This window comes from Venturia canescens, chromosome 7, assembly GCF_019457755.1.
Source record: "Venturia canescens isolate UGA chromosome 7, ASM1945775v1, whole genome shotgun sequence".
Classification (NCBI taxonomy): domain Eukaryota; kingdom Metazoa; phylum Arthropoda; class Insecta; order Hymenoptera; family Ichneumonidae; genus Venturia; species Venturia canescens.
This window is the reverse complement of record NC_057427.1, coordinates 17,692,421-17,719,318: the sequence shown is the minus strand read 5'-3', so window position 1 is coordinate 17,719,318 and position 26,898 is coordinate 17,692,421. Positions and strand designations below refer to the sequence as shown.

Sequence of the window (26,898 nt, the reverse complement as noted above, 5' to 3'; positions counted from 1 at the left end):
TCAATGCAGGCTTGAATTCTATCAGTAAGATAAGAGTGAATTAATTTGAGTGCTCCATCAGAAAAACCAAAGTCACGAAGCTTGGCTAACAATCTATGATGAGGAACAGTATCAAAAGCTTTACTAAAATCAAATAGTATCAAAATCGTAATTTTTCGCTCATCAACAGCTTGTTTAATGTCATGATTAAGGCGTAAGAGTGCCGTTTGAGTGCTAAAAGATCTGCGATATCCCGATTGCATCGGATCAAGTAAATTGAACTCATTGATAAATGAAAAAATCTGATTAAACAGAACTCGTTCAAATAGCTTGGATTCCTCACAAAGATTAGCAATGGGTCTGGTGTCAGAAGGTGTGGTAGGAGGTAAAGATTTGATGAGTGGTCTAATATAACTTTGTTTCCAAGACGAAGGAAAGTGAGAGAGCGAGATACAGCTGTTAAAGATTGAGAGCAGTACTGGCAATATTTCAGATGAACTCTTACATACAACGAACGGTGATAAATTGTCTGGGCCAGTAATAAGTGATGTTGAATTTTTGGACCGCAGTAGCATTGACAGACACTCCAAAGTTATTTCAGAAAAGGCAAAAACTGGTTGATTTTCATTAGCACGAGGTACAGTGTCAAAAAAAGTGTCTAAATCGCATGATGGGTGTAGATTGGAAACCTGAACATAAAAATTATTGAGTTCATCAGGTGTAAAAAAAGAAAATGGTGATGAAGATTTCGATCTAACCAGTCCTAAGTTTGAGAGTTCACGCCAAAGGTACGACGAATTCGATGCAGAAAGTAATCTCCTTTGATAATAGTCATTCTTTGCTGCTTTAATCAGTATCGATAGCTCATTTCTGTGTTGTTTATAAATCGCCATAGCTAGAACGCTACTAGATCTTTTTGCATTCTTATAAAGAGCGTTTTTTAATTTAATGCGAGCTTTTAGATCAGCAGTTAGCCAAGGAGCTAACTGTCGCTTGACAATAAATGTACAGAGAGGAGCATGAATATTTAGAGACAATATTAGTTGATCACGCAATTTAAGGACACTGGAGTCAAGCATATCAGTAGTAGAGATCAAAGTAGACGGAAGCAAATTATTACATATGAGTAAAGATCATACAGTTTCAAGAAACTCCAAATCATTAAAATGTTTGAGCGTGCGTCTTGTTAAAGTTCTGCAAGTGGAAACTTTGTGCGGAAATTTATACTGTAATTCAATAATATCATGCCCAGCTATAAAGGGAGAATCAGACTGCGTATACGAAGCAACCTTGACAGCATTATCTACAATAAATACATCTAGCCATGTATCCAAGGTATCGGTATGATGAGTAGCGCCTGATGGAACAATATATAGAGCATTCGAATATACAAGATCTTTTAAGTAACATCCTTCAAAGTTACCACTCAGCAGATTACAGTTTAAGTCACCGCTTATTATTATATTTTCATAGAATAAAGAATAACGCAAAAAATCGTTTAAAAAGACATGAAAAAGAAGTCCTTTTGGTCTACGATACATGGAAATAAAAAGAAGCGAGACAGAATCAACAGGAGAGATTTCCAGAATGAGATATTCAGGAGCATTAGAAAATTCTGATGGAGAAGACGCAAGAATTTTGACTTTCAAAGATTCATGAATATAACAGGCTACACCACCACCTTGTTTGCCAATTCTGTCATTGCGAATAAGAATGTAATTATCGAGTGAAACCATGTCATTGGTAATAAGTGAATGTAGCCAAGTTTCAGAAACAGAAATAATATGAGGATGATGAGAAGAAAAATAAGCTCTTATCATATCAATGTGACCAAGTAATGAGTTTGCATTTAACTGGGCAATCTGTATCGTGTTGTGATCATTGCAAGCATCAATTCGACGTTTTGAAGAGTCGAAAGTAGATTGCGAATTAGACTGAGATAACGATGGTTGTCAGATTATTTTTCCAAGATCAGATTCCGAGTTGATACTGAGAATCTCAGAGCCATTTGTTTTCTGGACGAAAACTCCACGCGAAGTTCCCCAGGAGTATTTCCAGCCTTTCTGTTTAGCTACCTGTCTTGCTTGCGAGAGTAGTTTGTTGATGTGCTGGGGTAAGAATTCTTTAACAATGATGTTTAAGTCACTGTTAATAGAAAAAACTTCACGAATGGAAAGTATCTTCTTCGCGCGTTTCTTCAGCAAAATGTGATCTCTTACAGCCGGTGACTTAAAACAAACCAATAGAGAAGAGGATGGAGTATGGCTAGTTTGTTGTCCTCCGATGATGCCCGGTGATTTCTTTGGAAGTGGACGAATATCATAAATGTCCGATGATAGTTCACGCACTCCCAGCGCGCCAAGAACCTTCTCCACCATTTCTCTCGGACTATCATTAGGAGTAATTGGTAAATTACGAATTACTAAACTTGGCGAGTGAATTTGTGAGATGAGACTCGCAACTGTAGATGAGACCCCATCGATCACTGAATTCAGAGACGAATTATCAGTCTTTATATCCGCAGCCTCGGTTCGCAATTCAGTAAAATCAGCACGTAAAGTTGCGATGTCTTGAGCCATGTTGTTTTGGGAAGAAACTAAATTAGAGACTTCAGTACGAATGTCATTCATGTTGGTAACTACTCCGTTTAACGTGTTGGTGAAAGTAGACAACTGATCAGATACAGTGGTTTGAACTGAGGCTAATTTATTGTCAATCATAGATGTCATTTCTTCACGAAATGTATTGAGGGTTGAGTTAACAAATTCAGCATTAACTCGAATCTGTCTCATGATATCATCAAGAGTTGTAGTTGATTCCGTAATAGACGATGATCTATAAGATGCCACCGGCTGTGATTCAGTACCTTGAGATCCCGATGGAGGATTTAGTTGGCAGAGACGACACGGTCCACACAAAAAATTGCGAAAAGCATCAGCATCATGAAGATCAGTTTCAATTTCAGTTGACGCACAGTTAATGTGAAATGCAGAATTGCATTCGCCAGTACAAACGACGATATCATTTTTGGCGACACGCTTACAGATTGAGCAACGTTTAGTCATGATGGATATGACTAAATTGATAGTTCAAATGATTTACCTCGGTGCTCAATATACACAATCAATGAATCAGATCGGTAAAACAGTGATAAAATTTACAATGACGCTGAACAGTTAGCAGCAGTTGGTAAAGAAGGACAAGCGACCATGTAAAGACAATGAGAAAGTGAGCAACTTCAGAGTTAGTACATAAGTGGCTGCTATCATATATTTAGTCAATCAATGATTAAGTTCAATAACACAACTGAACAGCACATTGATTGATCGATACGAAATAAGAGAGTGTGTGAGTAATGCTCTAATATGGCAAATGAATCTGCGTATGCGTGATAATATATCATGCAGTAGCAGAAAAATGTCTGTTTCATATTTTGAGTCAAGACAAAAAAAGAAAAACTCAGTTTAACACACACGATCAAATGAAATTGTTAGATTGAAAAACTATAGGCATATACACTGGACATGTACGACATATCACGAAGAGTTAACTGACATCAAGTGTTACGTAACACATCACTACACTGTGGTCAGAGCGATGAAATATTGCGAGCTTTACGCAAAGATATCACAACAAATAACTATTAGAACTATATAATTTATAGCACAAATTGATCACAACACTTAGTTTATTCGGTACATATAACTTCAGAACAAAGATTAATTCAGAAAACCACTGATAATAAAGATTAAGTACAGGCAGGACTTTTCACGCGTTCTCACTTCTCAAGAGAGAGAGAGAGAGAGAGAGAGAGAGAGAGAGAACGAAGGCATGGATTTTTTTTCTAATGTTTCAGAATCCTGACTGATCTCTAGTCCTGTCTCTAGATATATATAGAAATAAACTCTAACCTTTATAAATATTTTATACCATCAATCCGAATGTTGTTGACAATTTTCGATTTGTCTCCATTACATATAACACTGTTGGATTCCTCGGCCTTTATTTCTCTTTTTTTCTTCTTCACTTTTTTCACCACTTTTACCAAAACATTGTCCTGCATTTATCTATTTTCTACAGAACCGGAAAAATTGGAACAGTTTCGGTGAACTATCAGATTCGCGATCTTTATAACCTTATCTAGTTAGCATTTCTAACATTCCATACGTCATATCATAACGAAAATATATAGGTATATACTTGTGCTACAGACCGGGATATCGGTGAACTGTCAAATTCGCGATCTTTATAACCTCATCATCTATCAGCATAAACAACACACCATACGTTATACGTCATGAAAATATATAGGTATATACTTGTATCATGGCACCAGAAAAACAATATATAGATATATAAAATGTATTATGGCACCAGATTCGTCACTAAATAAAACAAATAAACATCAAAAATGTGTGCGAAAATCCGAGACCATTTTTTGATGCAATTAAAAAATAAATAATTAATATCTCTTCAACGCATTAAGCTACAGAGTTCGAAGGGGTCACAATCGAAAGAAAAAAAAAATAAAAAATATGTCAACTTATAATCTTCTCCGGAATGCTATAATTAATTAATTATTGAAGAAACAAATTTTGAAAATTTTCCAAAACAATTGGAAACGCTATCGCTCCGATAAAGAGTCTCTGGTAGCAACTCGTCATATATATAAATGAGACACAATACCCTCCATAATTTGCGGGCACGCAGGGAAGTAGAACACACACACACACACACACAAACACACACACGCACGCGCACGCGCGCCTATGCAAATAAACATCCATATTTTTATAATATTATTTATATTATTTTTATTATTCATTTCCAAATTCAAGTATGTCTTCATACATATTGAACAAAGGCAATTCGATGGAAATTACAAAACATTATGAGCGATTCCTTGGAGGTAATTTACGAGTTCATAATCTTCGTACTTAACAACGATGTTTTTCAGACGTATATCGTAATTTATGTATTTCCGACGCTTGACATTATGAACGTCATGACCTGCATTTTCTTGTTCCATTAGTATTTCTGTTTTTCTCTGTTCCGATCTTAAAACGGCAATAAATTTGGTCATGTTTGCATGATTACAACTAACTTTTTCATTAAAGCCGTGATGCAAACCTTCTACAGCGTTGGTGGTGCGTGGAATGTTTTCAACGACAGCATCATAACAGTTCCACATTACATGTGCGAATAAAGGTTGACGGCGCTTATCTGTACGACTCAACCCACCGATCCAGGTGGCTTTAAAATAATGAACTAATTGTTCCAAATCTTCCCAGTTATCTTTATAATATTGGCATGCAATTAACTCTTCGAAGCCCATGAAACATCTCCTACTGGAACGAAAGCTAATGCCACGAGCATTTTCACAGGTAGTGCAAATTCAGGGTCGTTCCCGTACCTAGACTGCAATCCACCGGATTGAACGTGATGGTACACACATTATCCAAAATGAAAATGACAACCTTTTATCATAGCGTCGGGAAATGTAGTCCCAAATGCTTTGATAAATGATTGTTCGTAATCAATTATCAACCGACGTGGATTTAGATTTTCATTATTTTTCGATAAGTAAACGCAGCATCACTTCATAAGTTTTTCGTGATTTATCACTCGCTAAAACATAAATTAATGGGTAAATTTTTTTATCCCGTACCCCGTGTATTGTATATAGTTGTGCAAATAATTTGGATACACTTCGAAATGTTCCGTCAGCAAGCCATATTTCACATTCAGCCAAAAATTGTAAATTTTGAAACGTCGCGAATATGAGGAATCTTCGTTTGGCTTGATAGTCATAATAGAGGAAATCAACACTACCAAGAGTTTTTCTGAGCTGCTCCGGGATGACTAGATCTTGAAGATTTGTTGTCACAGGCACTGTTTCATTCAAACGAGCTCGAATTCTATTGACGTTACGTCGCATCGCTGATGTCGTCGGTAATTCAGGAGCCATGGCAATAGGCACTTTCTCAGTACTTTTGGACACAACGGTAGCAGATGATTCGACCGTTTTCGATGCTCGTTTTTTCATCGTCATAACAATAATAACAACATCAGTAACAATAATAATAATAATAATAATAATAATAAATCCCGCCCATTTCTACAATAATCACAATGACTTAATAATTACTTATATCGTTATATTTAGTCATAATTACTAATGATAATAATAAATCATGAACAACGACTCTGTTTTTGAATTTAAGTAACCACGTAACGTTCATTATAATAACATGTAATCACAATGAGAATCACCAGTTTTTTTCGTTGTTGTGGTATACGTCAGCCATGACACGAATATGTTTTATACACACAACATCGCCATATTACGCGTTTTTCATTTTCTTCTTTAATAGTGTAAGTGTAACCTTTAGATATTAAAATTGGTTTCCCTTTTTGTGTTAATATTAAACTCAACGGCATATTCAATTTATTTTTAATTCAAATTAAACGATTATTTGATTATACAGCACAAATAACTTAATACTTTCCAATAAATGAAGACGTGTCACAGAACATGACATATTGGATTACGATCTCGTACAATATTGGAGAAGAAACTTATCACTTACCTCAGGATACAATTATATTCTTACACACCTTACATGGACATGGACACGCACATACAATCATGGATTTCTATATTATATTCATTGGATCCGTTGAATTTAATACTCGTCAATATTGATCGATACGAATATCACAGTGGTTTACACTACGATTATATTTTGTTCAAGGAGGGTTGAAGTTCCAACATAGTTTCGTTAATAATAATAATAATTTTCTTGATTAACAGAGATAAAAATATCCAACACATTCGGTCTTACAAGTGTAGGATATTTCCAAATCGAGGATATTACGTCATTAGGATATTTTGACTCCTGGATATTTTGTCCCAGGATATTTTATACCAAGATATTTTGACCCGAGGATTTTTTGTCTCAGGATATTTTATACCAGAATATTTTGACCCGAGGATATTTTGATCCGAGGATATTTTGTCCGAGGATATTTCTCCTTAGGATATTTTAGAACGGGATATTTTGTCTCAGGGTCTTTTGACCTGACACCCATTGGTCGACTTAATTTTATTCATTTTTTAAATGTTATCACAACACAATAGACAATACTGAGTGCACGAGAGACACGAGTGACCAAGGACGGTCCGACTACTCAGCTCATCTGAGATACTAAAGGTAGAGGGGGGGGGGGGGGATCCTTAAGGAAAAGTAGCAATTCATGACGCAAAACAAAATAGTCGACACAAAACAGAAGATTCAGAGAAAGTTTCATAATTTATTCGCAAATCCGTTAGATAAACAGAAGTCACAAGAAAAGATAAGTAATCGCGATACTGGATTTTATATAAAATGAAAGTTTGAAAAGATTAAATTTATGGTTCGCTAAATCGCATGGCCCTTACGTATCGACAGGTAATGCGGTGTTCCTCACGTGGTCTACCCGGGTTCGTTAGGTAACTACAGGTAATATGTAATTGCTCGTAGATAATTATGTAGGGAGCTTGAAACATAGTAACCACTAAGGTAAGTTGAAGATAATACAAAGGTAATTCAAGGTAACGAGTGACCACTGCGAAACAGTCCCGAAACGCGGGTGTCGTAGATAATCAACGACCGGTAATTTAGCATCGTAAGCAAAAGGTATTCAGCACCTGATAAGCAGATAACTTAGGTAAAACTGAGGTAAAAGGTAATCAACACCAAATCAGCCGGTGTCTTAGGCAAATTCAAGTAAAAGGTAATCGACCCCAGGTAATTGTCTATACGATGTTTTGATTGCGAGAAACACTGAGATATGCGAGGAAAGGTAATCGACGGTAATATATTGCAACGAATCTCGGCCATGCTCAAGGTAATGCCGAAATTCCGCCATTTTCTGAACAATTAGCACAGGTAATGCGAAGACAGCGATGCTAGAAAATCAAATAAATAATAGGAAATAACATCAGGGTACAATTTGAAAATCTGGTAATTAAAGAATAAGTTATAACATAACTCGCAGTACAGGTAACGTAAAATAATACAATCTTCACGCGAAATAGAGAACAAAAAATAAATACGAAAGCAAAAGAAAGACAGAAAAATATAGAACGTAAAAACTAGAGGGAATCACCGTATAACCGAAGCGCGACAATAGGTACGAGAGAGATAGAGCGAAAAGAAAGTGCGAACGACCGCGCTCGCTAAAGCCGATTCTACGCTAAAACACGATTCGTACGAGTGGTGGGGCAAAATGGGTTAAATAATTTCGAGAATTTACCTGATTAGATGGGTTTTCGACAGTTCTCGCTAGAGAAGCGTGAGCCTTCTGAAGGAAAGAAATAATTGTGAAATTTTTAAATATATTTTAAACAAACTAATTTTTGAAAATTTCAAGATTTTACAAACTTATTTAGGCTGTCACAACCGACGTAAATTTTTGTTAAATTATAATTAATATCAGATTAATCAACTACCGAACTTATAAGCACTCCCACTCGAGCCTTACACATTGCCATATATAGTCAGGTCATTCACCCGTACGCGACACACGACGACCACACTCATGTATCGATACTCGAAACCCTGTATACACAACAAACCACCGAGCGACCCTAGGACCCAAGACGCTTAGGCCATAAACTTAAAGCCCCACCCGACACTACACGAACAACACTACGAAGATGACACATCCAGTTCCCCTAAACTAGATCTGAGAATCCAAAAGGCTTAAAACACTTCCGTTTCCCCCACTAATTTCCGATTTTGGCTCCTATAAAAGGGCGAGATTTCTCATCTTCAGGGCAGTCCGTTCCGTACCTAGAGTCACGATTATACTGTTAGCAGTAGTTCGGTTGTCATTCGGTTAGCCGTCTTACACTTAAACTCTGACCGAACTCCGGGTCTTCTGTAGAAGAGAGCGAGTCGAGTCTTTCTACAAAAAGTTAAAGTCCATTTTTAGATTGGGACTTAGAATAAATTCGAACGTCCGCTTCTCGGACTTAGAATAATTTTGCACGTCCGCTTCTCGGACTTATAATAATTTCCGCTTACCCGTGTAACTCAACATTGTCAAGTAAGCTACAACGAATCGAAGTAATCAAAGACACCTCTCCGGTAAAGCACTTAACAATATATCTCATCAAGTTTGTATCCTTCAATTGTATTTTACTAACATTTCATTTTAATATCGGAATATATGGAGAATCCTAAATCTCTCTATCTTATTCCACTTTTGTAATTCTACTAACCCTTTGTTTTCATTAAAGAGTGTATAAGGAATCCTAGATCTCTTTATTCACAACCTTTAATTCCCTTTCCTCAGTTGTAACCAAGATGAAGCAAGACTTCTCGAGGTCTATCGGCGTGCGCCCACGACACTCATAACGAGTATATCTATATAATAACGCTCTGCGTATACATGCTGAATGGAAAAGTCTATGGGACATAACGTTTGCCGCTCGACGTTCAAATACCCGAACCTTTCCTGCACGCCCCTCCGGACGTGACAAGGCCTACAGTAAAATAGTGAATGCAAACGCGAGAACACCCCGTGTATTTTAAATGTAAAACTTCAACCCTGTGGTCAAAAGTTAAACATTTTTTTAAGTGTATACGTCTTATGCGACACCGGATTGTTCCCACAGCTAGCTGCGTTGTATAACCGGACAAGAGAATGAAGGAATCGAAGAAGAGAGAGAGAGAGAGAGAGAGAGAAGAGGAGACAATAATATAATGCATGAGCAGTGTGTGTGCGATTGAGTGAGAGGAAGCGAGCATTAGCAGTATACGCATACCATACGTATTTTAGTACAGATAAAATTGTAGGGCGCATGTGTGCCGTTTTATTCGTTGTACGTGTAAGTCCACAGCTTTATGTGATTTCATGCGTTTTCAAGTCTCCTTACAAATTCCGAGTCAGTACGTCGAGCTACATTTTATGTACTCCTGTTAAACATTCCACCTGTTAAACATTTGAATCAAGTGCGCATTCGAGAGGGCACTTACGAACTCGTACGTCAGTTCCGGCTAAAAATGTGGTACGAGCATGAGTGGCCATCTTGTGAGTCAATCTGTTCCGGAGAGTCGTAAGGGCAAGAGGTGAGAGTGTGTGTTGAGCGGAGATGCGCCGTTACGTGACGAACAAAAAAAGGGAAAACTTAGTGGAGTCACGTCTCAACGAGACGTGTCGATCCGAGCCCTGGCCCGCACGTGACGCGGACCGCATTGCTTTTCTATCTCTTTCAACTTTGCGTTCATGCGTGAGCGTACGGTTTTTTTCTCGTAGTCCCGCTGTATGGATGTGTGAGTGAGAGGTCGCTATTGTCACTATAATTATTCCAATAATATTAAGTACAGTTATTTCTACAGATTAAAAATTGATGTCATTAATTAAGTTAGCCCATTCCACCTGACTCATTCCTAGAATATTTGATACTAGGTAAAAACTTGCTCATTAACATACCGTATGCAAAATTTGTTGTCGGATCTTTATATATGAGCAGATCCATTCACTAAACTTGAAACACGAAAAATGAATTTTCTTTAAATTTTGGAATCTCATATGGTTTAATCCCCCGTATTTTTATTCTGATTACGTATCAATCGAAAATGCAGATTGATATCAAAGGTGACAACAAAATTCTGGTTGTTATTCTTGTTGTTTTTAAAAGAGAATTATGTAATTTCAGGCAATTCATTGTAACTTTCACTATGATTCTTCTTTAACTTGAAACCAGTAATCGCTATCCAACATTTTTTTCAGGTATGCAAGACGTGGTTTACTTCGCTAATAGATGCAAGTCAGCATTACGCCGGCAAAAAACATATCAGAGCCACGACAGGGGCAACCAAGCCTAAGTACGTTCAATATTAACCGCTGTTTTTCAGTTACGACTATATTTTGAGAACTATCGACATTGAATAGTGCAAAAATGATTTTTTTTAAAGAACAAAAAAGCCTACGCCGGCTACTTTGCCAATCGATTCTACTGGTCGTTTTGGGATAGGTATGGCATTTTCAAGTAATGGAGTGATAGAAAACCCTGTGGATGTACTTACGATGGCTCCAGTAGCATCAATAGTCGACTCTCCGGTGCGCAATCACCCGACTCTCCAGTGGCCATTTCCGACTTTTCGTTGTGAACTTTGTAGCGTAACCACGAATCGACCTGAACAATTAAAGGCTCACGAACGGGGTGCTAGACATTTGAGAATGTTGAAGCTGAATAATTTTGGGAATCCTCATGTCGGTGGGTACACATTGAAGGAAGTAGCATTAGTTTTGTTCTGAAAGTGCATTTCTTAAATTTTTGATCTCGGTAAATACACCATAATATCTAAGCACGTTTTTAGATTTTATATGTTGTGCCATATTTTCTTTATTCATTCTATTAATGAGCGGAGAGGTTAATTAATCAACATATCGTTTCAGATGAAGTGGAAGAGAGTATCACGCAATCGACATCAACTTCAATAGATTATTCAATTTACAGGACTCCTTCGGGTAGGTTACTCTTATACTCAGAGTTGAAATTAAGTAGAAGTCCATCTCGACTGTCCTCGTCGTTTTTGCAAAGAGCACAGTCAAATCAAAATGAATATAAAATCAATGGGCCGTATCAAGATCCGTGGTACCGGCTCGATGCCAGATATTGGTGAAAAAGCCGCACTCTTTTTCAGTCACATCTAATATGTTTGATGCGCTGGGAGACCCATAGGGCAAGTGAAACATAACAAAGAAAAATTAATAATAGTAATAACAAAAAATAAATCATAACAAATGAGTAAAAAATAAAAAGTAATTGAAACAAATCAACATTGAGGTAAATCATAAAAAATAATAAGTAAATTATAATAATTACGAAAGTAAAAGTAAATCTCAACAACAATGAATCCTAACTTACCAAATTCCTTTAAAAATTAATACTAGTAAGTAAACAAGGAACCATAAAAGTAAACAACCATAGAATCAAACCATATATAGATCGCACAAGTAAATAGTAAAAGTTACTAAAATCTAAGTGAAGAAATCACATGATATGCAGGGTATCTAGCAGGCTCAAGAAAAAAATCCCCCGATTTTTCCCGGTTTTTGAGGCAAAAATACTAATTTTTCCCTTACCGATCCTAGCCAGATTTATCTGTTCAATAAAAAGATAAAATTCTATGGAATTTTTTATTAAATTTTAAACAGTTTCGGGTGAAGAAATAACAATAAATATTATAAAAAATCGTTAAGTAAGTTAGAAATGTGAAAAAATGAAAAAAGCATTAGAAAACTCATTATCGTAAGCAGCAGTTATTTTATTTGCTCACAATATCTAAAATGATTTTATTCTTACATTTTAATCACACATTTAAAGGACTAGCGATAAATAATCACGTTTTTTCCGTTATACTTATGAATATAAGAATAAAAAGAATTTTATCTTATTTAAACTAGCAGTATACTATTAACCCTCTCAGACCGAGACCTATTTCGCGTTGACGAAAAATGATTCTCTTTATAATTTTATCACAAAATACTTTGTTTGCGAATCCATTGTGACATTTCAGTTTTTTGTTGGGAAATATGAATTTTTGAATGTTCGCTACGCGCAGCACCAGGTCCTTGGAGAGCAAAATCAGGAAAATTTACGAATGAATCTAGCACCGAATACCTTAAATACATAATATCAGCTTCCCTTTAAAAGGAAATAACGTTTGGAGTACGAAAAAAAAGATGTACTCACTTTTCTTTTGCGATTAACTAAAGCACCTTTTTACACAACGCCAACTCAACATGAAACGCCGACTTCATATTGATATTTCTATGGGTTAAAGCGGTTTATCTTTTGGTTTAGGAGTATCTATGGTGTAATCTAACCCTGCTTGATGGAAATAGGCAGTTAGAACCCCAACCTCACTGATCGATGCAGTTTTATTGGGCCTGGAAGCGCGTGTTGCGTAGAAGCAACATACGGTCCGAGAGGGTTAAAAAGGAAATGCCAAGTATTAAAAGGTTGCGACCTTAGTTTTGAATGATTCTGTAAAACGAAAAATTTAAAAGTTCAAAAAAATTCAACAAAAATCAAAAACAATCGAAAAAAATTCCATTTACAGTAGAATGTCGATTATCCGAACTAATTGGGACCGGCTACCGTTTGGATCATCGAAAATTCGGATGACCGAACACGAGTTGTTCCTTGAGAGAAAGGCCAAGTTAAAACGCTCAAAATGACAGAATATATATATTTATATTTAACGGCACTCGATATTTTCAATATATTAACATTTATATATATATTAGGGTGTGCGGAAAAAAAACGATATTTTTTTTTTACTTTGCATCCAGCCGAAAAAGGTGATTGAAGGTGAAAAAAAAATAATCCCAAAATGAGAGCTGACCAAAAAATTTTTTCGAATGGCGCTTCGCGTTTCAAGATTTTCCATAAGAATAACCCACGAAATGATTGAGACCTCCGATCATTGTGTCATAACTCTTCAGGAAAAAATCGCACAAAAACGACAATGATATGTTTTTATAGAAAATCGATTCCCCTACAAAAAAAGTCCTTATGAACATTCAGCTTGGAGCAACCATTCTCGTGCTATCACCCTTCGAAGTTGGATCGATAGAAAAAAAATTTCCATAAAACTGTCGAAATCAAATTTTTCGTTTCACAAACAAACTTCTAGGAACTTTTTCGTAGAAAATTACTTGCTCTTTTAGAAAATCGTTATTATTATTCGAATTTTATAATTTCAATAAATTTACTTATTTTTTATGATTTTCATCAAATTATTGTAAACATGTTTCGTGCTTAGTTTCCATAGAATAACAATGATTACCACTAAAAAACTCTTAAATATAAACTCCATCTCATTTTTATTACAATTGGGTATGAAAAGAAATAATAAAAGAAACGACATTTATCAATAATCGGGTTTCAAAAGTTTTTACTTTTTGCCATGATTTTTTTTCACCTGGTATCAAACATAAAATTACAAATGAGAGGGTAATTAACCCTTTTGCTTACACAAGGTAAGATTAAATAATACCCATTGCTATTTTTAAGTGTGCCTTTATTGCAATTGGGTTATTTTTGACGATGAGTTTGCATTATTTTCAATAAATATTGTAACTGCTCTTCGTTTTTGGTCAATGAGCCGTTGTAGTCTTCTATCAAAGCAATGCCATTAGCCATGTCATTGACAATTTTCAAATTAAAAAAAAAAACTGAGCATCTTAAATAACTGCCATTTTCAGGCCATAAGTCCATATTTACCCTCAGAAAGTCATGGGGTAAATTAATTTGGTTGAAAAGGGATAAGGATTCTTGTGTGACGAAATAGCTTATATCCTTTGAAAGCAACGTTTTGTAATCACTTTTTTCAATGATTACTCGCTCTGAAGGAATTTTAGATTTTGCTCGAGATTGCAACATTTTAGCCATCACGCTCACCGGCACAGCATTGTCGAAAAGAGCATTGTTCGAATAATACGATTTTCTAAAAGAGCAAGTAATTTTCTACGAAAAAGTTCCTAGAAGTTTGTTTGTGAAACGAAAAATTTGATTTCGACAGTTTTATGGAAATTTTTTTTCTTTCGATCCAACTTCGAAGGGTGATAGCACGAGAATCGTTGCTCCAAGCTGAATGTTTATAAGGACTTTTTTTTGTAGGGGAATCGATTTTCTATAAAAACATATCATTGTCGTTTTTGTGCGATTTTTTCCTGAAGCGTTATGACACAATGATCGGAGGTCTCAATCATTTCGTGGGTTATTCTTATGGAAAATCTTGAAACGCGAAGCGCCATTCGAAAAAATTTTTTGGTGAGCTCTCCTTCTGGGATTATTTTTTTTTTCACCTTGAATCACCTTTTTCGGCTGGATGCAAAGTAAAAAAAATATCGTTTTTTTTCTTCAAACCCTAATATATATATACGTAAGACAAACGAGTATTTTGATGGCACATTTTAAAAACTACATGGATGGCAAACGCTGCGCTTCTTGGCTGGGCTACTCTGGGGATTTTTTCCTTGAAATTCCGTTTACTTCTCAAAAATTTACTACCCACCCATTTACTTCTCAAAAATTTTCTTTTTTCTTTGTTCAAATTTAAAAAATAAAAGAAAAAAATTCTTAAAAAGTAAACGGGTGGGTCTCCCCTCGCGCCTCGCGCCGAGGAGACGGAATTTTTAGGAAAAAATCCCGAGAGTAGCCCAGCCAAGGAGCGCAACCTTTGCCAACCATGTAACTTTCATATTAACCATTAACCAGCGCGAAGCGCTGAAAAAATCTAATAAGGGTATTTCGGTGACAGTCACCAAAGTGTACAGAAGTCATCGAAATACTCGATTAATACTTCAAAAAGTCATCAAACTACTCGTTTGTCGTATATATATTTTGTTGATAGATTTTAGTTATTTCTTTGGGGAAAATCAAGGATTTTCTTCTGCTTCACACCAGAAGCTCGTTTTTGCGCTGCCAAATCACGTAATCTTTTTAGAAGAAGCAGTTGCGTTGGGCAATATTCCGCCTGCCTTTCGTACCACTCCATCGCTGTCTCAAAAGCCTCGAACACTTCACCGTGAGAAGGCTTGTCTGAGGCATTCGTACTCTCGTCGCTGTCATTATCTTCGGGATCAATATTTTCATCATGAAGAACTGAAGATACGATTTGATCGTCGGATAGAATTTGATAACCCGAATCATCTGCGTCATCGTTGAGCCAATTTTTAGCGTCTTCGTGGTTACAATCTGTAAACCACAGGATAGCGTGCGTTGAAGAGTTCGGTGAATTCATTCAAGCCACTTTCCTCGGCATTGGAATTTTGTTTTTCACTTTCTTCCGGTATTTCTTCTGAAGCTGACCACAGTTTGTTCCACGTATTCCTTAAATTTTCCTCTGTTAGTGACGCCCACGCATCAGCCAACATATAGCAGCAGTGTTTCAAATTCAGTGATTTCGCAAATGCAACGACACTATCTTCGGTGCCTTCTTCAACCAGAAACAATCTTCTGAGGATTTGTTTCCTGTATAACCTCTTCATTTTCTCAATAATCCCTTGATCCATGGGTTGAATCAACGATGTCACATTTGGGGGAAGAAACTTCACCTCGAAGTCTGGATCGATAGCATTTAATACTTTGGCGAAAGGATGAGACGGCGCGTTGTCGAGCAACAATAACACTTTTCCAGTTTTGCGTTGAGCTTCGCACCACTCCTTGACGTTTTTTATAAAATCGTTCTTGTACCAATCGCAAAACAATTTCGAATCCATCCAAGCACTTTTCTGGGCTTTATAAATTACAGGCAGGCCAATAACATTTTTAAAGCAGCGTGGCTTGTTTGATTTCCCAATGAGCAATAACAACAATCTATGAGTGCCGGCTGCGTTAGCACACGTCATAGCCGTTACTCGTTCTTTGGATACCTTAAATCCTGGAGCGGCGTTTTCACGATGCGATGCGAGCGACCTTCGAGGAAGCGACCTCCAATTTAATCCAGTCTCGTCTGCATTGTATACGTCGTCTCTAGAATATCCTGCCTTTTCCACGATTTTTTTAAATACCTGTTGAAAGCTTTTGGCAGCTTCCGCATCTGCCGATAACTTTTCTCCTTGGACCTGAAGTTCTCCAATCCCATGGCGACTCTTGAAATTTTTCAGGAATTCAGTACTAGCTTTGAAATCCGACGATCCGCCGAGTTTAGAGTTTAAGTCAATCGCCTGTTCACACAAGATCGAACCAGAAATCGGCTGTCCTAAGCTACGCCTCTGTACAAACCACTCGGATAAAGCCTTTTCCAGATTTTGATTCTGTACAGACTTCAAAGTTTTTCGTTTATTAGCACCATCTCCACTGTCCGACGTTGATATAAATGATAAAATCTTCTCTTTATCGTTTTTGATATCGGTTATTGTTGCTTTCCCAATATTATAAGCGAGGGCTAGCGATGCCCCTGTTCCACGATTCTCGAGCTTAGAAATAATTTCTCGCTTTTGTTCCAATGTCAGTACATGTCGTTTACGTTTAGATGAAGCAGTTGGTGTTGAACTCATTTTGACACACAGATTCGAATGTAAATCGAACAGTAGTGTAGTTAAAAAACCACTGTTTTTCGCCTTTCCTCAGTCGCGTAAAGACTGTCGAAGAAAGATAAGCCGCGAACGAGTGAGGGCAGTGAGGACGGAGGAGTGGTATTGCCATGCGAGTCTAAACTCGTTACGACGCGCAACAATGTATACGACAAATTCGTTCGAAAACCCGAAAATTCGAATGAATCGAAACAAAATCATCGTTCGGATGATTGACATTTCGGATAATCGACGTTCTACTGTAATACCAAAAATACTTCAAAAAAGTAAAAAAAGAACGCCAAGTATAAAAAACCGCCCCTTTAGTTTCGAATGATCTTTACTATATTTTCAGTAAATGAAAAATTTCCTTTCCCATTATTTATTGCTAAAATGACATAGTAAAATGATCAAGATAGGAAGAAAAATATAAGATCATTTTAGCATAGCCAAGAATTATGAATAAATTTCGATTTCTGCAGAGAATCATGTTACACCTCCAACTGTACCGGCTAAAGAGTTTTGTGACTTCAAGCGTTCCCAGAATGATTTTGCGATTAAGATATTGTTATTATAATTAATGGTTTTCCAATAAAAACCATCCACACAAACTTGGCGTGGATGGTTTTCAAATGGAAGCTCGGCGAAGAAATGCTAATGCTTCATCCGTCTGCATCTAGAGCGAATTTCAATGCCCACTAATTCATTTGTTTTTTATTTCGTTATCCTTCATCCAGCCACGTATGAATTTTTTACTTGTCTACCTATCCATATACTGGTTCATCACAAGTTTTCTGTATCCCATTCGTTAATTCATTCACCAGATTGCCAAGTTTGTGTGTAATTTTGATAGTGAATTTGTGCATTAAATTAGAACCCTAGGAAAAAAAAGGTTGGGACGAGTACATTGATGGTCCCTCGTTTGCTGATAATTTCATCCATAAAAAAAACTTTGAAAAAAATAAAAAAAAATTGTAAAAAAAGATATTTTATAAAGAAATACAGAACAATTCGAAAAAAATTTCACAAATCTTGAAAAAACATTATATTAAAAAAAAAACTAAACTGTATCTAATTTTTAAAGTGTCAAAAGAATCAAATAACAAGTAAAAAATAAAAAACCGAAAAATCGCGCTTAAAATCATTTTGGAAACCGATGCCTCATTCTTCTTATTTGATTCGAATAGCTAAATCAATTGAAAATAATTCCATTTAATTTACGTGCAGCATTAAAATTTATTATATCAATTCGAGGTCAAGTATTTTCTAATGAATTGAAAAAAGTTACCACTTGAATTACGTGCAGCACTAAAATTTATGATATCAATCGGTGGACAAGTATTTTATTAGTCACTCCAAATTTTGATATAATTAAATTGTTCTAAGAAGCTTTTAAATCCAAAAAAATCACATGAAAGCTAGTCATTTGTTACTCTATAGTGGCAGAGACTTATAAGAAAATCGATTCTTCTCAGACTTTCAGGATCCTCTGGTATTATTCACAAAATTCGACGTCGATTGGATCGATACAAATTATGTTTAAATATGTGTTAAAAGTACTTGTCCGGCCCAGCACTATTAAGAACATTAAATTAATAATGAATCGCATTTCAATAAATTTTTAACCAGATCCTGCCGTACAATTTCGTTTTTTTATGATTGACTTTTTATTGAATGAATAGTGATGGGCCGAACAAGTACTTTTTTGATATCACGTCTTTTTTCTCAAATGTTCCTTATTTGTGTTCAGATGACTATAGGATTTTAGTTTAAATTTCTATGAATTATTTATGATTTTCGGCTTATAACGTTGGTTTTCACGAAAAATGACCTATTTTTCGTCAAAGTTGTACTGGGAATATTTCATCACAGGTCTATCCTTGGACTTTGGCGATTTTTTTCCTTGTACTTTAACATGTTATGCTTTTTGGAAACCCAAGAGTGCGGTGGAAAGCGGGTAGCGGTCCGAGATATGATTTTCGCTTTCTAACGTTGGTTTCCACGAAAAAAGAACTATTTTTCGTCAAATTTGTACTGGAAATATTTCGTCACAGGTCTATTCTTAGACTTTAGCGATTTTTTCCCTTGTACTTTAATATGTTATCCTTATTGGGAATCCAAGAGCACGGTGGAAACAGAGTTGGAGGCCGAGATATGATTTTCGGCTTGTAGCTTTGGTTTCCACTAAAAAAGACCCATTTTTCGTCAAAATTGTACTGAAAATATTCCGGCACAGGTATGTCCTTGGACTCTGGCGATTTTTCTCCTTCTACTCTAATATGTTTTGTCCATTAGGAATCCGAGAGCATAGAGCAATCCGTGTTGCGGGCCGAGGTATGATTGTAACATTTGTTTCGTCGAAAAAAGACCGATTTTTCATGAAATTTGATATGAAAAATTATCGCCATGGATCTATTCTTAGACTTTGGCGATTTTTCCCAAATCTTCATACCAAGAAAGAAGAGAAGTAGAGACTTCTTTAATAGAATAGATTTTTTTGATCTCTTTTCTCCAAAATTCAAGTGAAAGATTGATAAAATTCAATGCACAACAAATCCAACAGAATTGACCATTTTTAAAAGTCGCTTTTGGATTCTGCGTCCAGAGATTTTCGTGTCATCCAAAACGTGCCCCTGATCAAAAATATTTTCAGTTTGCAAGTGGCCGCTGAGGTCCAATTGTCTACAGTTTGACAGTTATCGAAAAAAAACACTAGAAAACTTCTAACATTTATTATGCCAGAATTCAACAGAGCAACAGAATTCAAAGAGGTTTACGGTACCTGCATTGATTTTGAAGGAAAACAATTTCAGGACTATTTAGAAATGAATTTAGAAATTTAAAAACTTGGAATAGAATTTAGAAAAAGGAAAATTTAGGAATTCAGAAAATCTGAAGATTTTTGGGGTGAATTTTCCAGATTACATGTTACGGTTGGAGTAAATAATTTGAATGATTGGCACACATGCTGCGACACAGAAATATGAAAGTTTGGAGGTATTCGCTTCATAGCAGTAATACAAACTTCAATACTATTTGAAAAGAAACACTTTAAATCTGGCTGAACCAAGATCCATTACATATTACCATAATCAAAGATAGGGAGTGATACTTAGCACACATATTTATGCACGGAGTTTTCAGAGTTCGCAGGGATCTGCTGTGATTCAATGTATCTACGCAATGAGTTTTGAAGACAGCAATTTCAAATCTATCCCTAAATGAGCAACTGAAGACTTTTGTAATGAATTTTTCATCTTATATATATGTTACAGTTAGAGTCAAAAAGTAAAATGAATGGCACAGTATATAAATTGTATAGTTTTTAGATCTTTGCTGTATTTCAATGATCTGAATCTACAGCATTATAATGAAAAGTTGTCAAAATTCATGTTGTCACATTAAAATGACATAGCGCACATTGCATTCAGAAATTCTGTATATTTCCACGGATGTTGGCAGGCATTATATTTGATCGTATCCAAAACTGAGCAACTGTAGACTTATCATAATGAATCTTTTTACACAGGGGGTGATACTTAGCACACATATTTATGCACAGAAATTTCAGAGTTCGCAGGGATCTACTGCGATTCAATGTACCTACGCAATGAGTTTTGAAGACAGCAATTTCAAATCTATCCATAAATGAGCAACTGAAGACTTTTGTAATGAATTTTTCATTTTATATATATGTTACAGTTAGAGTCAAAAAGCAAAATGAATGGCACAGTATATAAATTGTATAGTTTGTAGATCTTTGCTGTATTTCAATGATCTGAATCTACAGCATTATAATGAAAAGTTGTCAAAATTCATGATGTCACATTAAAATGACATAGTACACATTGCATTCAGAAATTCTGTATATTTCCATGGATGTTGACAGGCATTATATTTGATCATATCCAAAACTAAGCAACTGTAGACTTATCATAATGTATCTTTTCACTAATAATTCCACATTTGCAGTTTGCAAAGTGGGAATACTCAACATACAATGTCGTTTCATAAGTTCTATTGTCAAAATTTGTGTTTGCCCACTGCATTCCGAAGATACGACTTTTCATATCATCAAAAAAAAGCATCCAAATGCCTTCTGGAACAAGTTTCCAAATTTGTCACTCGACAGACCAAGTAGAAAAAGAATAACTATACTTATACCAAGATCAGAAATTAAAAAAAAATCTGATTTATAGAATGTGCAATTAAAGATCATGGCTAGAAATCTCTCGAATCATGTTATCTCAATCAGCATGCAGAAGTAGTAGAAAATCAGAGGACACATCTTAGGCAACGAATTAATAATATGTATCGATCCGCTGCAAACCGATGGGGTGAAAACAAGGATCGGAGAGGGCAGAGCCAAACTTAATATCAAGCAAAATATAGGAATGTTTAAAAATAATGATGACACAAGAAATAAATTAGAAAACATTTATTCAATTAAAGTTTCTAACATCATTCTAACAGTTCCGTGTGTTTTTGTTTTATTAATTCGTATATATAACCTATTTACACATGATATATAACCACGCAACTGACGATATATTTACATTGGACAATATTTCTTGCACTCTGGTTTAATTGAAGGATTATTTCAGTTAACACTTATTTCCAATCGAATGAAATAATGAAATCTTGAAGAGTTTCGTTGACATATGCATCGCGCATTTTTTTATACTTTTTTACACACAGATCACAGACTACATTTACGCGGCCGCTTTGATACCGGTTTAGTATATCACAAATTTTATCAAAATAAATAGTAATATGCACTTCGTTAGATGACAAAAATCGTTTTTTGTTATCCCGCACGCACTTCGTAAAGTCGAAACTCTGTTATACGATCAAAAACTGACACATGGTTTGTACGTATATGTACGGTCGAATTTATGACTGCTGTTACCGTGCTACGTTTTTTTAATGTCTGCTGTGCTGCCGTGTGCTACGTTCTGAAGTTGACGTCAGATTTCCAATCATCAACAATCAATTTCAACAACCAATCACAACATCTAAAAATGGATGTCGTCAGATCCAACCAATCAGAAACTCGAGAGTATCAATAATTGCCTTTGATGGTGTTTATAAATACAGACGCATAAATTCTTGAATGTGTAGGTGACTTTTGCATAATCTTGAACCCGTGCAAAGTTTTTTCTCAGCAATTACACCACCGATCATGCTGATTTAGGGCGGAATCGCAAGAGAATTACTCAATTGGCTTAAACTTCAATTTTCAAGTTGCTAAATGGCTCCTGAGCTTCGTAATTCAATAAAATCACATGCCAATTTTACCCCCACCACGGCGAATTGGTTTATTCAGAGAAAGTATAGTCTCGGCGAGAGCCTCGGGCCAGCAGACGACAGGGCTGTCAATGTACTTGTCCCGAGACTCTACCGAGTCTCTTGATAACAATATCTTAATCGCAAAATCATTCTGGAAACGCTTGAAGTCACAAAACTCTTTAGCCGGTACAGTTGGAGGTGTAACATGATTCTCTGCAGAAATAAAAATTTATTCATAATTCTTGGCTATGCTAAAATGATCTCATATTTTTTTTCCTATCTTGATCATTCTACTATGTCATTTTAGCAATAAATAATGGGAAAGGAAATTTTTCATTTACTGAAAATATAGTAAAGATCATTCGAAACTGAAGGGGCGGTTTTTTAATACTTGGCGTTCTTTTTTTACTTTTTCGAAGTATTTTTATAGTGATTCCGCTTTTTTTTAGAAGAGTGACAATTACTAAATATTTTGGAAAATTATACATTTTTTCTTATCTCCAAAAAATTTTTTACAAATGATTTGTTTAAAGTTGAGTAAGTACCTTCAGGTGGCGAAAGCAATCAACGCTATTAATAGTTATTTTTTCTATGTTGACGGACAAAAACTGTTTAGTGAATTTCAAATGATGTAAATCTTGTCTATATTAGAATGATCTTATATTTTTTTCCCTATCATGCAACACATAATGAGGAAGAAAATTTCAAATTAACAATGATAACATGTGAAGATCATTCAAAACTAAGGTTGCGGCGGTCTTTCAATATTTGTCGCTCTTTTTTTTTACTTTTTTTCAAGTGTTTTCACTACCAGGGAAAAATTTCCGAATAAAAGACCAAAAATGTTCCGCGCTCTTTTTTCTTCTACTAGGCCACTGGTTTAGATCTCGAATGTAAGAAGGCGCATTTTGAAGGGAAGACCTTTACTTTGGTTCATTCGAAAAGTCACTACGACCCTTTTTACGGGTGCTACGTCATTTCGAAAGACGTTGATTTTTGGTTTATTGGATTCCCCTTTCAATTGGACCACGTTTTCACATGAAATTTTTTCTCCTTAATTCCACGAGCGAATCTTCAAAAGTTAAGGTTTTAGTTTCAATTTTTTTATTAGAAACGATTTTTTTCGCTCAATCATCGCGTTTTTAGCAAAAGAAAAGTTTTGAAAATTCCCGCGTATCGCGAGAAATATTAGATTTCACGCGATATTTCGAGCGTAAGAAGAGTCGTGTCAGCGATTGTTTATTCACTGAATTTTTTTTACATTTTCCGCCATGCAATTTCCAGTATAACTTCAAGTACCTCGATTGTCGTAACTCTGAAACAATGTGGTTTTTTTATGAAATTTGAAGGAAGATAAAAGTTTTACCTTTTATTCAATTGCAGCTCATGAGAATGATATCAGATTTTTTTAATTTTTTACTTCAAACAGTTATGAATTGCCTAGGTTTTTCGAGAATCATGAAGTCGTATTAGAATATTCAACGTAGAAAAAGTATCATTTTTGTTTTTGAATTTTTTATTGATCGATTTCTTTATAATCAGACATGGCACGAAACACTGAAATGCATTTTTGAGAAACTCATAGAAAAAATACCGTGAATTGTGTAAAAAGTACTCATAACATGTTTGTCTCATATCGAAGAAACTACCTTTGGTATATAGCACTTTTTTCACAATTCACGAAATTCACAAGTTTCAAAAAAACGAGCATCGACGTCTTATTCCACGTATAACCTGTTGACTGGTATATACAAAAAAAAGTCGGGTCAGTTCTCGTAATAATGTATCATATGCGTATATATTGAAATCTCGTTTTTAATTTTTAACCGATTGGGACGAAAAATAGTTTACAAGGGTTTTTTGTGTCGCTGAATCAAGTTCCGGGCTTAATTTTTACCTTGAAAGAGGTGAAAATCGAGTGTTAAAGCTGACATTGTTAGATTTTTCAATGGAAATTTATTATGCGATATTACCCGAAAATTCCAAGTTCCACACTAGACTCTTTTGTCGAAATAAAACTAAATTCACTATCCCCGAAGAGATGAAAAATAAGGGTTGGGGTGAAATTTTCAGATTTTTCAATGGGAACTTTTTATGCTATATTGCATAAAAAATGTTCGTTTTTGAGGATACCAGATTCTTTTATCGAAATATAATAAAATTCACCACCTGCGAAAGGATGAAAAAAAGAGTTGGGGGTGAAATTTTCAGATTTTTCAATGTGAAAGTTTTTTACATTACATAAAAATTGCAAGTTTTTTAGGACACTAAACTCTTTTATTGAAATGAAAAAATGAATGAATCACTATTCCCTAAGGGGTGAAAAATAAGGTTTGAGGGTGAAATTTCCAGATTTTTCAACGAGAAATTTTATGCTTTTCCACATAAAAACTGTATGTTTTTTGTAGAGCATGACAGTCCTTTATCGAAATAAACCAAAACTCCCGATCCGCCAAGGGGTGAAAAATGAGGGTTGGGGGTGCTATTCGATAGAAGAGGCTAGTGTTCTAAAAAACTCGGAATTTTCATGTAATTTAGCACAAAAACTCCTCATTAAGAAATCTAAAAATTTCATCCCCAAACTTTATTTTTCACCCTTTCGCAGGTAGCGAATTTTATTTTATTTCGATGAAACAATCTGGTACCCTCAAAAATGAACATTTTTTATGTAATATAACATCAGAATTTCCCATTGAAAAATCTGAAAATTGTACCTCCAACCCTCATTTTTCACCCCCTCGAGGATAGTGAATTTTGTTCATTTTCATCCTAAAAAATTTGGATTTTCCATGTAATATAACATAAAAACATGGCGCTGAAAAATCGGAAATATTCACTTTCAACCCTCATTTTCATCGGTTTTGAAGGTAGCTACATGAAAATTAAGATTGGGTATGAAATCAGCAACCTCGAAAATCCCCAGAAACAAATTTTCAGGTATTTCGGTAATTTATTGGCTCGTACCAGTTTTGGTACGGAAACCAGAAAAAAGCTTACTAGTCAACCGGTTAATAATAAAAAATCAAATGTAAAAATGAAATTTTTTCCACTCTGTATATTCTAATACGGCTCCATAGTTCTAGAAAATTCCAGATCAATTTATTAACGTACAATGTAGAAATTTTTGGTTGACAAAAATTTGCAAAAAAATCTGATAAAATTAGAATGTGTTGGAATTGAAGAAGTAAAATTTTTTCTCTCCAATTTTTCCAAAAAACCCCATAGTTTTACTGGGGCCGGATTGAAATTTCGAACTGTGCAAAATCAGAAGGCTCAAAATTCCGAAAATCCAGCTGGTACTACGTACATATAGATATATGTAGATGTGACGGCAGATTCCAGGACATTTATATGTTTATAACGGTGTTTACCGGGACATTTGGCAGGTTCCAGGACAGCCCTGGAACCCATTTAATAGAATGGATGGCAAACGTTGCGCTCCTTGGCTGGGCTACTCTGGGGTTTTTGACCTAAAAATTCCGTCGGGGAGACCCACCCATTTACTTTTCAAGATTTTTTTTTCTTCAATTTTTTAAATTTGAACAAAGAAAAAAGAAAAGTCTTGAGAAGTAAATGGGTGGGATTTTTAGGTCAAAATCCCCGGAGTAGCCCAGCCAAGGAGCGCAACGTTTGCCATCCGTGTTACTAAAAAAAATTCCAGAATTGTCCTCAAAACTGGAATATGTCCTGGAATCTGCCGTCTGACCTATATATATATTGCACTAGAGCGATTCTCGGAATTTCGAGCCATCTGATTTCTCACAGTTCGGAATTTCAACCCGGCCCCGATTTACTGTAGTTACCACAATCAATGTACTCGAGGTTCCGCTGAATAATAAATTAAAAAAAAATGTATCGAAAAATTGAGAAGACAAAATGTTTCATCTGAACTTGCGGCCCAGTTGAAAAAGAAATCAAACGAATCAAAATATCAATGTTTGTTGAAACGATATAGTACCCGTAATGAAAGTCGTAGAGACTTTTCGAATACATCAAAGTGAACGGATTTACTTGCAATAAGGATCAATTGAAAGAGAAAAATAGAAAAAAATCATCACTAATTTTCAGATTTTTAACTACAATGGTTTATCCGTGAGAACGGTTTGAAAAACGTTATGACATCATAAATCGACATATTCGCGTATATAAGAGTGCGGCAGGACTCGCGCTGACTTTTCTTTGACACTCTCGTTTTTTCTTTTAATACTTGGCGTCAAGCCGCTACCGCGTCTCTTGATACTGGGTGAGTCACAGACATGTGGTCCGTGCCCGTCATCTTCTTGCAAAGCGTAACTTTTTATTTATTTTAACCAGGATTCATTTACGTTTAATAATTCAACTCATTAAAAACTATTGTATAACTATTGAAAGAATGTCCAATGCGAAGAATTTTTGAGAAATCGAGTCGAACAAAACGATATCGACAAAATGTCAATTATGGTTTGAATTCCAAGCTGTCATTTTGACAGGACGAATGAACGTTGTTTTTTTCCGAATGAATTTAGTCCCACAGTGGTCGTGTTTCAAGAGCCAATCGGAATCGCAGAA

At 35.5% G+C, this 26,898-nt stretch overlaps 1 protein-coding gene across 4 annotated transcripts in view; it reads left to right on the top strand.

The window, feature by feature from the left end:
- LOC122413116 (zinc finger protein 346) overlaps positions 1-26,898 on the top strand; it is a 163,151-nt gene that overhangs the window by 94,121 nt on the left and 42,132 nt on the right. For all 4 annotated transcript variants that reach the window (XM_043423248.1, XM_043423249.1, XM_043423246.1 and 1 more), the window contains exons 6-8: positions 10,762-10,856; positions 10,947-11,248; positions 11,431-11,502. In XM_043423248.1, the coding sequence (XP_043279183.1) occupies positions 10,762-10,856; positions 10,947-11,248; positions 11,431-11,502 (469 nt within the window). The remainder of the gene's footprint in view (positions 1-10,761; positions 10,857-10,946; positions 11,249-11,430; positions 11,503-26,898) is intronic.